This window comes from Trichoderma reesei, assembly GCF_000167675.1.
Source record: "Trichoderma reesei QM6a unplaced genomic scaffold TRIREscaffold_1, whole genome shotgun sequence".
Lineage (NCBI taxonomy): Eukaryota > Fungi > Ascomycota > Sordariomycetes > Hypocreales > Hypocreaceae > Trichoderma > Trichoderma reesei.
The window spans coordinates 2,981,735-2,995,777 of NW_006711148.1; the positions used below are offsets into that span (position 1 = coordinate 2,981,735).

The 14,043-nt window shown below is 50.1% G+C and overlaps 4 protein-coding genes across 4 annotated transcripts; 3 read left to right on the top strand and 1 right to left on the bottom strand.

Moving 5' to 3' along the window:
* Positions 1 to 1,907: 1,907 nt before the first annotated feature.
* Positions 1,908 to 2,924, top strand: TRIREDRAFT_54223 (uncharacterized protein; the record flags this gene model as incomplete). The annotated part of the gene is made up of 2 exons (XM_006961356.1): positions 1,908 to 2,734; positions 2,813 to 2,924. Coding segments are annotated over 2 exons (939 nt in total), but the record flags the coding sequence as incomplete, so codon positions are not given.
* Positions 2,925 to 3,328: 404 nt separating this feature from the next.
* Positions 3,329 to 4,122, bottom strand: TRIREDRAFT_103193 (uncharacterized protein; the record flags this gene model as incomplete). The annotated part of the gene is made up of 2 exons (XM_006961804.1): positions 3,329 to 3,691; positions 3,739 to 4,122. 2 exons carry the CDS (start codon positions 4,120 to 4,122, stop codon positions 3,329 to 3,331), a joined length of 747 nt encoding a protein of 248 aa, XP_006961866.1.
* A 1,660-nt stretch (positions 4,123 to 5,782) lies between these two features.
* TRIREDRAFT_54683 (oxysterol-binding protein) lies at positions 5,783 to 9,573 on the top strand (the record flags this gene model as incomplete). Its single annotated transcript, XM_006961357.1, has 2 exons — positions 5,783 to 8,293; positions 8,362 to 9,573. Coding segments are annotated over 2 exons (3,723 nt in total), but the record flags the coding sequence as incomplete, so codon positions are not given.
* Positions 9,574 to 10,656: 1,083 nt separating this feature from the next.
* TRIREDRAFT_119875 (uncharacterized protein) lies at positions 10,657 to 12,044 on the top strand (the record flags this gene model as incomplete). The annotated part of the gene is made up of 3 exons (XM_006961358.1): positions 10,657 to 10,881; positions 10,985 to 11,890; positions 11,994 to 12,044. Exons 1-3 carry the CDS (start codon positions 10,732 to 10,734, stop codon positions 12,042 to 12,044), a joined length of 1,107 nt encoding a protein of 368 aa, XP_006961420.1. The 5' UTR covers positions 10,657 to 10,731.
* Positions 12,045 to 14,043: the final 1,999 nt, after the last annotated feature.

The following is a 14,043-nucleotide window of genomic DNA, read 5'->3' on the forward strand; positions in this document are numbered from 1 at the left end:
GGGGGAAAGAGGAGAACGGCAGGCAGCTGCCTGCTGCTTGTGACTCTAGAGGATCCCCACCTTATTATGATAAGTTTATATAATTATTTTTAAGTTATTACTTTATTTTTATATTACTATTTAGCTATATATGAGTCTTTTAAAGCTTTAATTTTACTTATTAAATAGCTTAGGCTAGTAACTGCTTTTTATATTTATAATCTTACTTAATTTTTATTATATTATTAAGGCATTAGCAGGCTTTTTTTATATATAGATTTTTAAAAAATTCTTTATTATTCTTATATTTTTTATTTTTACTTAGTAAGTAATTATAACTATACTTTACTAGCTTTATTATAATACTAATTATTATAAAGGATTAATATAACTTATTTATAAAAAGTAGTAAATAAAAAAGAGCTAAAAAGGTAATATATACTTACTAATATATTATTATTATAAAAAAGAGAGAAAAAAAGTAATAAAGCTATTAGTAATAAGTCTTTATAAAAAAATTATAATAAAAAAAAAAAGAAAAAAAAAAAAAAAAAAAAAGTAAAAAAAGTAAAAAAAGTAAAAAAAGATATAAGTTAATACTTAAAAAATACCTTAAATAATAATAAATAATTCTTTATTTTTTTAAAAGTAAAGTAAATAAAATATAAGTTTTATTTTACTTTTACCTTACTTTTTTCTTTTAAGTTATTATAATTTTATATATAAATTCCCTTTTTAAATAGCTTTTTAATAAATTAAGATTATATCTAACTATTTATTTAATATTTATTTTATTTTTAATTTACTTTATTCTTACTTTTTTTAATAGTAAATTATAGCTAATTTTATATATAATTTTAAATTTTATTTTTTATCCTTTTTTTTTACTTTTTTTATTTTATTTTTAAGTTATTATTACTATTATTACTAATAATAATAATAATAATAATAATAATAATAATAATAATATTATTATTATTATACTATTTACTATACTTTATATTATAAAAAAATACTATACTAATAAAAAGACCTTTTTTAATAAAGCCCTTACTTTATTTTATTTATAGTTTAAATATTAGTATTGCCTTAGTAGTATATATTTTAATTATTATAATTAATTATTATATATTAATACTTTATAGCTATTATACTTTATAAAATTTACTACTTTTAGTAAATTACTTAATTTCTTTTACTTAAAGCGCTATTTATATACCTTATTAAAAATACTATTTATAAAGCTAGTCTTTATAAGCACTTTAAAATATATTTTAATACTTTTAGCACTTTATAAAAGGCTATAAAAATACTTTTAACTAAACTTTTTTAAAGTATAATATTTATTTTATATTATTACCTTATATTAATATTCTTTTAGTAATTAATTTTTATACTATTTATACTTAATATATTACTATTATATTAAAGGATATTTATTTTTTATAATTACTTTTATAAATTATTATTTTAAAGTATATACTTTTTAATAATTTAAATTAGATTTAATTTATAATAACTATAAGATTTAGGCATTAAAAAAGAAAGATAGTAAACTATACTTAAGTAATTATTTTTTTTTTTTTTTAATACTTATAATAGTAGTTTAGCAGTATTTATAATTATTATATATAATTAATACACTTTATAAGCAGCTAGTGCTTATTAAGTACCTAAATATATCTCTTCCTCTTCTAGGCTGCTTATAAGCAGCTTAATTTTATTATAGCTTATCTTTAGGCGGCCTATTTTTATCCTTAGGCTAATTAAGCAGCCTATATAGGTTGCGCCTGCCTATTAGGCGGCCTATAGGACCCACGGGCTGGGTAATTGCAGCTTTAATAAGTACAGCACAGGTCCTCTGCGGTTTCTTGACAAACCGCTGGTCAGCCCCCAATTTGGAAACCCTTGACAAGCTCCCCATTCCCGGCAAAACCGTCATCGTCATTGGCGCCAGTGGAGGTCTTGGCCTCGAAGCAGCCCGTCACTATGTCCGTCTGGGGGCATCTCGAGTGATTCTGGGAGTTCGGTCCAAGAGCAAGGGCGAGGCGGCCAGGCAAAACATCATGTCCAGTCTCAAGCCGGAACAAGCCGAAGCATGTACAGTTGACGTCTGGCTTATTGACCTGGCATCCTTTGAGTCAGTCAAGGCCTTTGCAGACCGAGCAACAACTGAACTTTCAGCAATCGACATTGCCCTGCTTAATGCCGCCGTCGACAAAGCTCAGTTTGGATTGACAAAGGACGGCTGGGAAGAGACGTTGCAAGTCAATGCTTTGGCGACGACGCTCTTAGCGCTACTGCTTCTTCCAAAAATGCGGCAATCGTCACGGCCAGACTGGAAGCCATGCCTAAGTATCGTTGCTTCGAGAGGACACCAAAGGGTTCCGGATGGCGAGCCCTGGCAGGACGCCCCAAATTGCCTAGAAGCACTGAACAAGAAGGAAAACTTTGGGGGGGTGGCCAACAGATACTGTGTTTCCAAACTGGTCCTCATTTACGCAGTTCGCGAAATTGCGAAGCTTGCCCTCTCGCCTAATGGCGAACCAGACGTGGTGGTGAATTATTCATGCCCAGGAGCGTGTAAGTCGGATCTCGGTCGGGAGTCGACTTCTGCGGGCCAGCGGCTCGGGTTTGCTCTTATCCAGGCGACGATCTGCAAGACGACGGAGGAAGGCTCGCGGACGCTTGTCGTTGCGAGTGGACTTGGTCCGGAGAGTCACGGGCTGTGGTATCACAAGAACAAGATTGCAGAGTGAGAAGCCCCTTTTGCCTTGCCCTTCTCGGGGATGCTGTTGCGAACTATTGGGCTGACATGGTGTGCTGTTTACAGACCAGGCATATTAGTGACGAATGAGAAGGGAAAGAAGCTTCAGGCAAAGATCTGGAATGAAATGATGGGAATTCTAGCGCCACACGGCGTCGAGGTAAACTCAAAGCATTAAGGAGCTTACATAGTTGTTAGAGCGGACGCGTGGCCATGTGTGTAATACTTAAGGTAGTAGTGAAAGCAACATGAAACGTCACTGTCGTATTGACGACCTACTTTTCAGATACCTGGGATTGGGCGTCTCGATCTCCTCAGCTAAACGTGCAAAAGATATATTCCAGCCGGGTGCATATAAGGCATCGGTAGACGCCTTCATCTCCTCCGAATATTCCGCCTGCGAAACGTCCTGTAGAGAGCGAGGGACACCAGATCCGGATACTCTCACTTCCCGGCGACGTACTGTCATGCACATGGCTTCGCCTATAATCACAGGGGGGGGAACCTGCAACCAATCATCAGTAACGAATATCGAAACGCATCTGTCCCATCAATTCCAGCAGAAAGTCGGGCTGCCCATCCTCAAAGACGCTCCGATACAATGGTCGCATGATCTCGCTGAAAACTCTCCACATCAATGCCCTCGCGCATCAGCAGCTTCTTGAACAGGGAGAGGTAGGGACTCATATCGGCGGTCCCGGCCATGTTGAGGAGACACACCATCAGCGGCGTGTGTCCCTTGAAAACCCGCTGATCGGTTTCGATGCCATTCCAAGTGAGCATCAGCTCTGCAATATCAGGCCTTCCTTTTGAGATGATCTTGTGAAGAGCGATTTCACCCCAGTAATCCCGCTGGTTGAGGATGAGGCGCGGCGACTGGAGGAAGAGCTTGATTGTGTCCATGTCCCTGTGACTGGTCGCCTCCATGAGCGGAATCCTGCTCCTCTGTAATTTTCATCAGCATTGTACTCCAGAATCAGAGTTTTGACGACCTCCTTGTTGCCTTCCCCCGCGGCAAGATGAAGAGGTGTATCGCCGTTCTCACAAAACTCCGGGTCTGCACCATGCTCGAGCAGGAGCGTCGCCATGTCCGCTCCTCTACATCTCTCTATGGCCAAGAGAAGCAATTTGTCCAGATATCTGTCTTCTTGGTTGAGGTAGCTTGGTATACCGGCCACGCGCAGCATTCGTCTGGCGATCTCGAGACGGTTCTTACCTATCGCCCATGAGAACCATTTTGTCCATAGCGGGCGAGTTGCGTCTTGAATCACGGTGTCTCTTATTGGTGATCGTTCGGCGGTTTCTGCAGCCTCTTCAAGTACGAGTACTACAGTTTCTGTGTCGTTGACCATGATGGCGAGGTTCAGGATGGACATGTTGTCAAACTTGACGTTATGTGAGATGGCAATGTCTCTCAGTCGCTGCCGGTGCTCTATGTACGCTTCGTCAGTGCTTCTGGGTTCGACGACGAAGCGAAAGTAGATCAGATCTGTAGGGAGGTAATCTATGATGGACATGATAATCTCAGCTGGATACGGGGCGAGAACGTCGATGGGAAGCATGGAAGCTGAAGTGAGAGGGGAGTCCATTTGCTTCGGTGTTTTACCTGTTGTGGTTTGTTCGAGTGGTTGCGACTGAGCTTTTTTTCAAGAGACGTAAGGCACGCCATTGAGGTGATTTGGATCTATATGAAGTTTCTACGACTTGTCTCTTGCTTGAACCCTCATGAACATGAAGCCACATGCTAAACCATCTTCATCTAGGGTCAACATATGCTGTAATCCCAATTACTGAACATTTGACGGGTTCATGCAGATCTGATGGGCGTTCAATACTGCTTAATTGACACGAAGTTGTAATCGCACATTGACTTTGAACAATCCTATGCAAGTCTCTGTCAATGTTGAAGCAAGATTCAAAGGCTTTCTTCTAGGGTAGCAGGGTAGGATACTGAGTTTAGGCTCTTGAGATAGGTACATGTAGCTAAACGCCGAAAAGCGTGTAAGAGGCCGTAGTGGCATTCAGACTATCGCCGTCGATGCCCTCTGGAGTCGAGTGTACTTGCATGCGTCATCGTTCCGTGGCAATTCTCGAGGCAAAACAAGGATGTGATCAATCAATTACCTAGGCGCTGGAATTGGAGGGCCAACAGCCTGATAATCGAAACAAAGAGACATGCATTGCTTGATTCGTTGCATCCAATTATGAAAGGAAGCTGATGGGGCGCATCCCCTCGCGAACCATGGCACATGACTAAGCACACCCACCTGCTGCAGTCCCGCTAGTTCGTTTGGAGCGAAAAAAACGTCATTTCAAGGCCAGCACCTCGTTTGTGTCACGACCTTATGTGAACTTGGCACCAGACCAGCCCGGCCTTAGCGCTCTAGGCTCTTTGTTCGCTCTCAATGTGCTCCAGCTGCTTTCTGCAGTGCTGTTAGTGGTTGTCACTAGCGATGGACAGCCTGTAACAGCACGCTGAGACGCCCTGAACGCTGGAGTCGACGGGAACTTGCGAACTCAGCCACCCCTGCAGCATCATCTCTCAAATGCCACTTTCTCTCTCCACCCCAATCTCCACGCTGCCTCGCTCCTAGACTTTGCTCCTTCAATTCGCATGCAGTCCTGTGCTGGAGACGCGCTCTTTGCAGTCACAGAAATCGATACCGAGCCCCTTTTCTAGCCGCCGTTATCGCCTGCCTGGACCAGCGACTCTGCGTTGGCGGCTGGGGGCTGCCTTCAGCCTGCACCTCGCAAATCGAACGACCTCACGAACCACGAACCCCCGAAGCGAAACCCGAGCGAGACAAATTGCATGTAGCCCAGCATGTCGGACGTGGGCGAGAGGTACGTTAGTTATGCTCGGATTTCAAAGCTTTGCATCGTTCGGCTGTCTGCGGCAGCTTGATGTTTCCAAAGTCCCGTCCTCCACCCCCGCGCCGTGTTCCTTTCTTCAATCTTGTCTTGGGGGCTGCGCTGCGCTGTCCACAATTCGATTGATAAGATGGGCGTGAGGTGGCTAACTCGCGATGTGGCTACAGCAACAACCACAAGCGGTCCAAGTCCGCCGCCGCGCTGTCGCTGCTGCGCCGAAAAGACACTCGCGATGACGAATCCGGATCCGAAGACGGCCGACTCTCGGCCACGGGGAGTCATGCATCTCCCCCGAAGGCTGCGACATCCGCTGCCCGCAGCCACAGCTCGCGACTCTCGACGCCGTCGGCCATCCTGAGCAGGACGCCGTCCAACAACCAGGCTGCCGCGAGCGTGAAATCCTCCCCTACGTCAGATGTCAAGACCGGCAGCCTTGAGCAGTCGGTGCGCAAGTTCAGGGTTGTCGAGGCCCTGAGGAGCGGGGACACGGCGTCCATCTCAAAGGCCATTCGGGAGACGGCCGACGGCGTCCCACGTGCGAGCATCTCGTCCCTTGGCGGGGCCAGTGCTGGCGGCGCACTGGAGGACACCACCATTCTTCACCTGGCCATGCAGTGTGCCGAGTTCCCCGTCATTGAATATGTTCTCTCGGACGGCCTTGGCAGCCTCGACGTCAACTCTCGAGACAAGGATGGCAATACCCCGCTGCACATCGCCGCCATGCACGGCCGGACCCAGGCAGTCAAGCTGCTGCTGGAGCAAAAGGACATCAACGATGCCATCGCGAACAACCAAGGGAAGCTCCCCATCGACCTGGCGCGAACCCCCGAAATTTTCCAGCTGCTCCAGCTTTCGCGCTCTCTCTTCACGGACGCCAAAGTGCAGCAGATTCAGGACCTCATTGCCAAGAACGACTATGATACCCTTGCTCAAGTGCTGGAGGAGCAGCGGCTTAAGACGATGCTGGACATTAATAGCACCGAGTTTGTATGCGACCCGGTTGTTGCGCAAGCCGGCGGCACGCTGCTTCACGAAGCGGCCAAGAAGAAGAACATTCAGCTCATCCAAGTGCTTCTGCTACACGGCGCCGATCCCTTCCGTCGCGATCGCAGAGGCAAACTGCCCCAGTCAATCACGAATGACGACAATGTCAAGGCCATCCTGAAGAAGTCGCCAGCTGCTGTGGCGGCGCAGAGGGGTATCCAAGAGAAGGCAGTCTTGGGACATGCGGCCTCGCAGAGCGTTTCTGCTGGAGGGCCTATCGATCCCTTGGCAGGCCGCGAGGCCCGCGAGATGAAGGGCTACTTGAAGAAATGGACCAACTATCGCAAGGGATACCAGTTGCGCTGGTTCGTGCTCGAGGACGGTGTGCTCAGCTACTACAAGCACCAAGATGATGCCGGCTCGGCATGTCGCGGGGCCATCAACATGAAGATTGCCCAGCTTCACATGAGCCCGGATGAAAAGACAAAGTTCGAAATCATCGGCAAATCGTCTGTGAAGTATACGCTCAAGGCAAACCACGAGGTGGAGGCCAAGCGGTGGTTCTGGGCCCTCAACAACTCCATCCAGTGGACCAAAGATCAAGCCAGGGAGGAAGAGCGCCAAGCGGCTCGCAACGCGGAGCTTCTTCGAATCGCCAAAGCCGATCAGAGCGGCGCACTCTCCCTCCAGGAGTCCCACAGCGAGAACACAAGCACGACGGATCTGAGGCGGATCAGCACGCAGTTGCAGGCGCGACCCATCCTATCGGTTAAAAAGTCAGACATGACCGCAACGAGCATAGGCAGTGTAGAAGAGGAGGATTTTGTGGATACTTACACAGAGGCCGAGGCCATACATAGCCACGAGCACGTTGCTGGCCCAGGAACCACAGCTGGAGACGGAGACGACGAAGACGACTATGGCGAGGAGACGAGTGGCCGCGAGGAGCCCCAGGCAACCAAGGACGCCCTCAACATCACGGCGCAATCAGCGAAACTGCAACTCGAAACCATGGCAAGCGTGCACTCGGCGCTCATGGGAGAGCTTTCTCGCAGTCCTGCCACAGCGCTGTCGGATACAAAGGTGGCACAGGCACTCTCCACATATGACGCTGCCATCCGGAGCTTGACGGGCCTTGTTGGCGACCTGCTCCGGATCTCCAAAGACCGTGACGCATATTGGCAGTACCGGCTGGATCGCGAGTCGAACATGCGACGGATGTGGGAGGAGAGCATGGCGCAGGTGGCTCGTGAGCAGGAAATCCTCGAGGCTCGCGTCGGTGAATCAGAGATGAAGCGCAAGCTGGCGAAGAAGGCGCTGCGCGAGGTCATGGAAGGCGGCGGCTTGCCGTCTGCTAGCGTCACGCCGACGATGGAGAAGGTTCAGGAAGAGGTCGAGGAGGCCGCGGCCATTGTCAAGGCAACGAGCCGGACGCTGGCTCGGAAGCAGACGGCCCTCGCGCAGATGGCCGAGTTGTCCGACAGCGAGTCCGGCGTGGAAGACGAGTTCTTCGATGCGATAGACTCCGGCGACGTCGAAGTGACGGAGCTCCCTCCCAGCGACACCAAGCAGGACAAGAAGGACGTGGTCGTCTCGGGCATCGACATCAGTAGCTCCTTCAAGGGATATGAAAACGGCATTCGTCACAAGCTCAAGATCGAGAATGATGATCGGCCAAAGATTTCCCTCTGGGTAGGTTGCATATTTTCTCGTCTGACGCTGATCGAAGTGTGCGCACATGAGCTGACAACTAGCGACAGGGCATCCTCAAGTCGATGATTGGCAAGGACATGACAAGGATGACGCTGCCGGTGTCGTTCAATGAGCCGACCTCTCTGCTTTACCGTTGCGGTGAGGACATGGAATACGCGGACCTTCTCGATCTCGCAGCCGAACGCTCAGACTCAATCGAGAGACTCATGTACGTGGCGGCGTTCGCTGCTAGCGAGTACGCGTCCACGATTGGCCGCGTGGCCAAGCCGTTCAACCCGCTGCTCGGCGAAACGTTTGAGTACGTTCGCCCAGACAAGAACTACCGCTTCTTCATTGAGCAAGTCAGCCACCACCCGCCGATTGGCGCCGCGTGGGCTGAGTCGCCCAACTGGACGTACTGGGGCGAATCGCATGTCAAGTCCAAGTTCTACGGCAAGTCGTTTGACATCAACCCCCTTGGCACGTGGTTCCTCAGGCTCCGGCCTACCGCTGGTGGCAAGGAGGAACTGTACACATGGAAGAAGGTGACGTCCTCGGTCATTGGCATCATCACTGGCAACCCCACGGTGGACAACTACGGCCCCATGGAGATCAAGAACTGGACGACGGGAGAAGTGGCCCACGTTGAGTTCAAGGCCCGTGGTTGGAAGGCCTCGAGTGCGTATCAGATCGTCGGCAAGATTGTGGATGCCTCGGGCCAGGTGCGGGTCAGCCTCGGCGGGCGGTGGAACTCAAGACTCTATGCCCGCCTGACACCCGGCTACGAGGCTGCCGTTGACGAGCCCTCTACCAAGAACAAGGACATTGTTCACCGAGGCAGCATCGCGGACCCCAACCGAGCGTATTTGATCTGGCAAGCCAACGAGCGACCAGCGGGCATCCCCTTCAACCTGACGCCGTTCGTGCTGACGTTCAACCACATTGACGACAACTTGAGGGCATGGATTGCGCCCACCGATTCACGTCTGCGGCCTGACCAGCGGGCCATGGAAGAGGGCGAATACGACTTTGCGGCAAGCGAGAAGAACCGGCTGGAGGAGAACCAGCGGGCCCGACGCCGAGCGCGCGAGAGTGCCGGGGAAGAGTTTGTCCCCGCGTGGTTCACCAAGGCGAGGTGCGAAATTACGGGCGAGGAGTACTGGCAATTTAATGGCAAGTACTGGACGCAGCGAGAAAAGGCCGGACCCGAGGGCGATTATGCAGCAGCATGGCAAGGGCTGGAGCCTATATTTGAAGATGTACCTTCTGAGAACTCGTGAGTGACGTGTGAGTTTTGTTGGTCAAAGACGAAGAAGTCGGGGATGGAAGAGGACAAAATGTAATTGTATCTGTTTTGCACTAGATCTGAGATGTTGAGATGGGTGTATTGCTGGAGTCTTGTTCGATACTCATTGAGAGATGAAGACAAGAGGCAAGATGGAAGGATATGGGGAGTTAGCTCGTATGCAATATTAGTACTATTTCGACAAACTGTATTGACAGTACTATATACCTCTTCTGTACATTCAACTGTTAACTCAACCTCTGCATATGCAGTCAGTGGAGGTAATGTTCAGGAGGTTTTGAGATGGACGAACAGGCAGGCAGTGGAACGGGCGAGTTGCTGACTGTGACGTCGTCTTTCACATGCAAGTCCAGGGTATGATTTGTCCTTTGAGGGTCAACAGACACGTCGGGTCTAGCAAATGTGCATCGAATTGCTATTCGATTCTGATCTCATGATAAGTAGTGAGACCATTCATGAGAATGTGATTACGGGTTTGGGCCCCTTTTATTGGCGTGCATCGAGATGCGGGCCGTCAAAGGAAAAAAAGAATGGAGGCAAGCCTCGGCAATTCAGAGTGCTGATGCTCCAGTAGCACGATAAAGTGGTGCGCCTGACGTACCTTATCGTGATCGGGTCAGGAACAGACCAATTTTCCTCACCACCATGTTAGCATATTAAGGTAAGCAAGCAAAAACAAGACGAGCGGGTAAGATTCCATCGAAGAGTGCCATCTTAGTGGCTTGAATTAGCCGTCTTATCGATGACATGTGGAAATCAATCCGTCCCGTGCAATGAATGCATCGAATGGAATCGTGATTCTCATTTCGAGTGCCGCGAGCTGATTACTAGTAGGGACCTGGGTGGATTTAGCTTCGGCAGGGCTGAGCCGAGGCATTTCTGAGCCTTTCCCAAGTACACTTACGTCAAGTGAGACCCCTGATTTGGCGTGTGCTTGACTCGATTCTGGGACGCCCGATTGATTTCCTTTCCATTTCCTTTCATTCTCTTTTCCTGACTTATCCCCCTTCATTTTCTTACTCTTCTCAAATTTGTTTTGGGAGTCGCCAACAAGTGTTTGTGGGTAATCGGCTGTGAAAAAAGAGGAACATTAGCGTCGAGTTGAAGCAACAGAGAGAGGACCACAACGAAAATGGGCGGCCGCGATACAGAAGCCAAGGTGGAGGGCACGGAAAAGGTGCTGGACAAGCGGACGACGCTGCTTCGGCCTCCAGAGCCGGATCCGAACAAGGCGCCCATTGAGCACACGGTCGAGGTGACGCCGCTGGCGGTGCTGGGCGAGGTAAGCAGACAACCTGGAATACTACTTCTTTACCCTTCCAGAGGATCTACATTGAAGCCATCACGATATGGAAAACACCAGCTGACATCGAATCCACCGCCAGGACATCTTCACCAACACGCGCCCGCTGTGGCTCCCCCAAGGCGCGCGCGGCGTCTACGGAGGCGCCGTCATCGCGCAGAGCCTTGCCGCGGCGCAGATGACGGTGCGCGACGACTTTTTGGTGCACTCGTGCCACTGCTACTTCTTGCTGGCGGGCTCGGCGACGATCCCCATCATGTACCACGTCGAGCGGGTGCGCGACGGGCGGTCCTTTGCGACGCGCACGGTGCAGGCGCGGCAGAGGGGCAAGTGCATCTTCACGACGACGGTCAGCTTCGTGCGCGAGGGCAGCGGCGGGGCCAAGCAGATCCGGCACGCGGCGGCGCTGCCCGAGGGCGTGGAGATGCCGGACGCGAGCTGGGACGCGGACGAGGCCGTCGCTGCCAGTGACGGCGGGCAGAAGGGGGACCCGTTCCTGAGCCGGCGGATCGAGATGCTGCGGGTGCGGGATCCGGACGCGCGGCCGGACCAGATGAGGGCGAGGCAGTGGCACCGCTGCAAGGGTAAGATCTCGGCCTCGGGGGGTCACCAGGCGCACCTGAACGCGCTGGCGTACATCTCGGACAAGTACTTTGTCGGGACGGTGGCGCGGATTCACCGGCTGTGGCGGCTGGCCAAGACGCCCGAGGAGGTGGCCGCGCTGCCCGAGGCGGAGCTGAAGCGGGTGCGCGAGTTCCTCGAGTTCGAGGGCATGGGCGGCCGGCTGGAGGACTGGGTGGACAGGCCGCGGATGGGCATGATGGTGAGCCTGGACCACAGCATCTACTTCCACGAGCCCAAGAGGGTGAGGGCGGACGAGTGGATGTTTTCGGAGATGGAGAGTCCGTGGAGCGGGGATGGGAGGGGAGTGGTGATGCAGAGGATTTATGCGCAGGACGGGACCTTGTTGGCGAGTTGTATGCAGGAGGTGAGTATTATTTCCCTTTCAACCCCCCCTCGGTCTTTTTTTTTTTTTTTTTTGTTTTGGTCTTTTGATAGGGGGGATGATTGACTGACGAGGTTGGATATAGGGCGTGGTGAGGCTGCAGCAGGACGAGACGGAAAGGGGGGCCAAGCTGTGATTGAGACAAGATATATTGCTTAGGCATGGCGTTGACTTGTTAAACGAAGACGGCACGCAATTTGGCCGACATAGACTTATAGATTGTATAGCGGATGCGATAGTTTGGAATTCATCAGTTGCTGTTCGAGTTTACCACAGTTGCCGGTCATGTGTGAAACAGGAGAAGACCATTCTATCATCATCCTAACAAACCCTCTCATACGACTCCCTGATGGGCATTTACGCTATTCGAGAGGCATCCGTAGACGCACCGGATATATCTGTAGATCCACATACTAATGATGCTGGCGGTGATGATGGCAGACCATGACATACCTTGACTTATCCAAGGCGATGTCAACCGAGATGTAGCAGCATTTATGAATCTCATCCGCGACATACATATAGGTACTTTAGTAACAAAGGCCTGCTTTTACCCAGTAGCCAACTCGCAGTATCAATCACTTTTCGCTTAAATCATCCTACCCTGCCCATCAGCCTCCAGTAATAAACAAGAGCCTGCATATAATAGTTTCGTCGTCGTCCTCCTCCCTACCTAGGTACCTAATACTGAACGCACACAAGGCAGATTTTCAGCCGCAGCCACGCTCCTTCTGCACAAGCGCCAATCCGTTGGCAGAGCCAAGCAGCAGTCCACCTGCTCAAAAATAGCAACCGACCTTTACTAAAGGGATAGTACTTGTGTGTTGTTTTACTTGCCACGTGAACAATCAGCCTCAATCATCAACAAGCAGGAGTGACATGAAGAGGCATAAAATTCACTTCGCGATGTCTGTGCACAAAGTACCTTAGGTACCTTGTGTACGTACCGACAGCACGTTGTGTGCTCCTGGAAGTTGGGAAGGTACGGAATGCTGCATTCCGATACCGACAACATCTTTCAGTAAGGTAGGGGCAAGAGCAATCACAACACCAAACGGTTTCTTCGTCTCCTCTTCATCTCCTCTTCATCCAGCCCTGGCATTTGCCTCATCCGACGCTGTCAAACTCTTGGACAGTACTTGTACGTACTTGTACGTACTTGTATGGAGTTCCCTCTTGTTCTCCATCGTTGGTTGTCAAAATTGCTCCATTTCTTCAGCAATCGGCAGATACCCGCACTGGAGATGGCGCGGAACCAACATCACCAACACACACAAGCTCGAAGCAACAACGCACTGACTCACCGTCAACGGCCAGGAAAGGGAAGATTGTTCCTGGCTTGGCTTGCTTGGCCCGGGGTCGTGGCGCAGCGAAGCAGACCCTAAGCCAAGAAGCGCCAGGCGGTTCGTGTCCAATTGGCTCTTTTGCAAATTATGCCACACTATTACTGTTACATAGGTAGGCCGCCTCTAGATGGACGATGGACGACGGGTGGCGCTTCAGCTCCAGAAGGATTCAAAAGCGCCCCAAGGATGGAAACCATGCGACGCTGCTCCATCCATCGAGCCACGAGCCAAGCCGCGGCCGACGTGCTTCTCATCACCCTGACAGCCGCGATTCACGCTGACGGCAGCAGCAACCCAGCAGGCAAACTCCATCGATGCTCTCAGAGGGAGGCTGCCCAACGTGCATCCACATGGTCTACGGCAAACATTGGTTCCCGCGTGGCCCCGCCAGTCCTCAAGATCGAAGCATGAACACACAGAGCTACTACGCTTTCTAATGCCTCTGATGCCTGGGTCCGATCCCACAAGGGCCCTGTGTCCCATGTCTCTCACCCATTGACGCTCTGCTGTCCTCGCATGGCACAGATCAAATAGGCTCATGGGTCCGCCTCTTCGTGTGTGTGTGTGTCACCCCGAATGGATGGACAAGCAGGACAGGGTTGCTGGCTGCTGGGTCTCCAGGCATGGCTCCCCAACCCCAAGTCGTCTTAGCCGCATGCAGTGGCAGGGATGAGGCGACGGGCAGTGAGATGATGGTCGTTCAGCTCCTTCAGGCAGTCGCCGCAGTTGTTCTAAATCTATGCTTAAATGCTGGAGCAGCCCCAATGGATTTCCCGTGTCGTCTCTTTG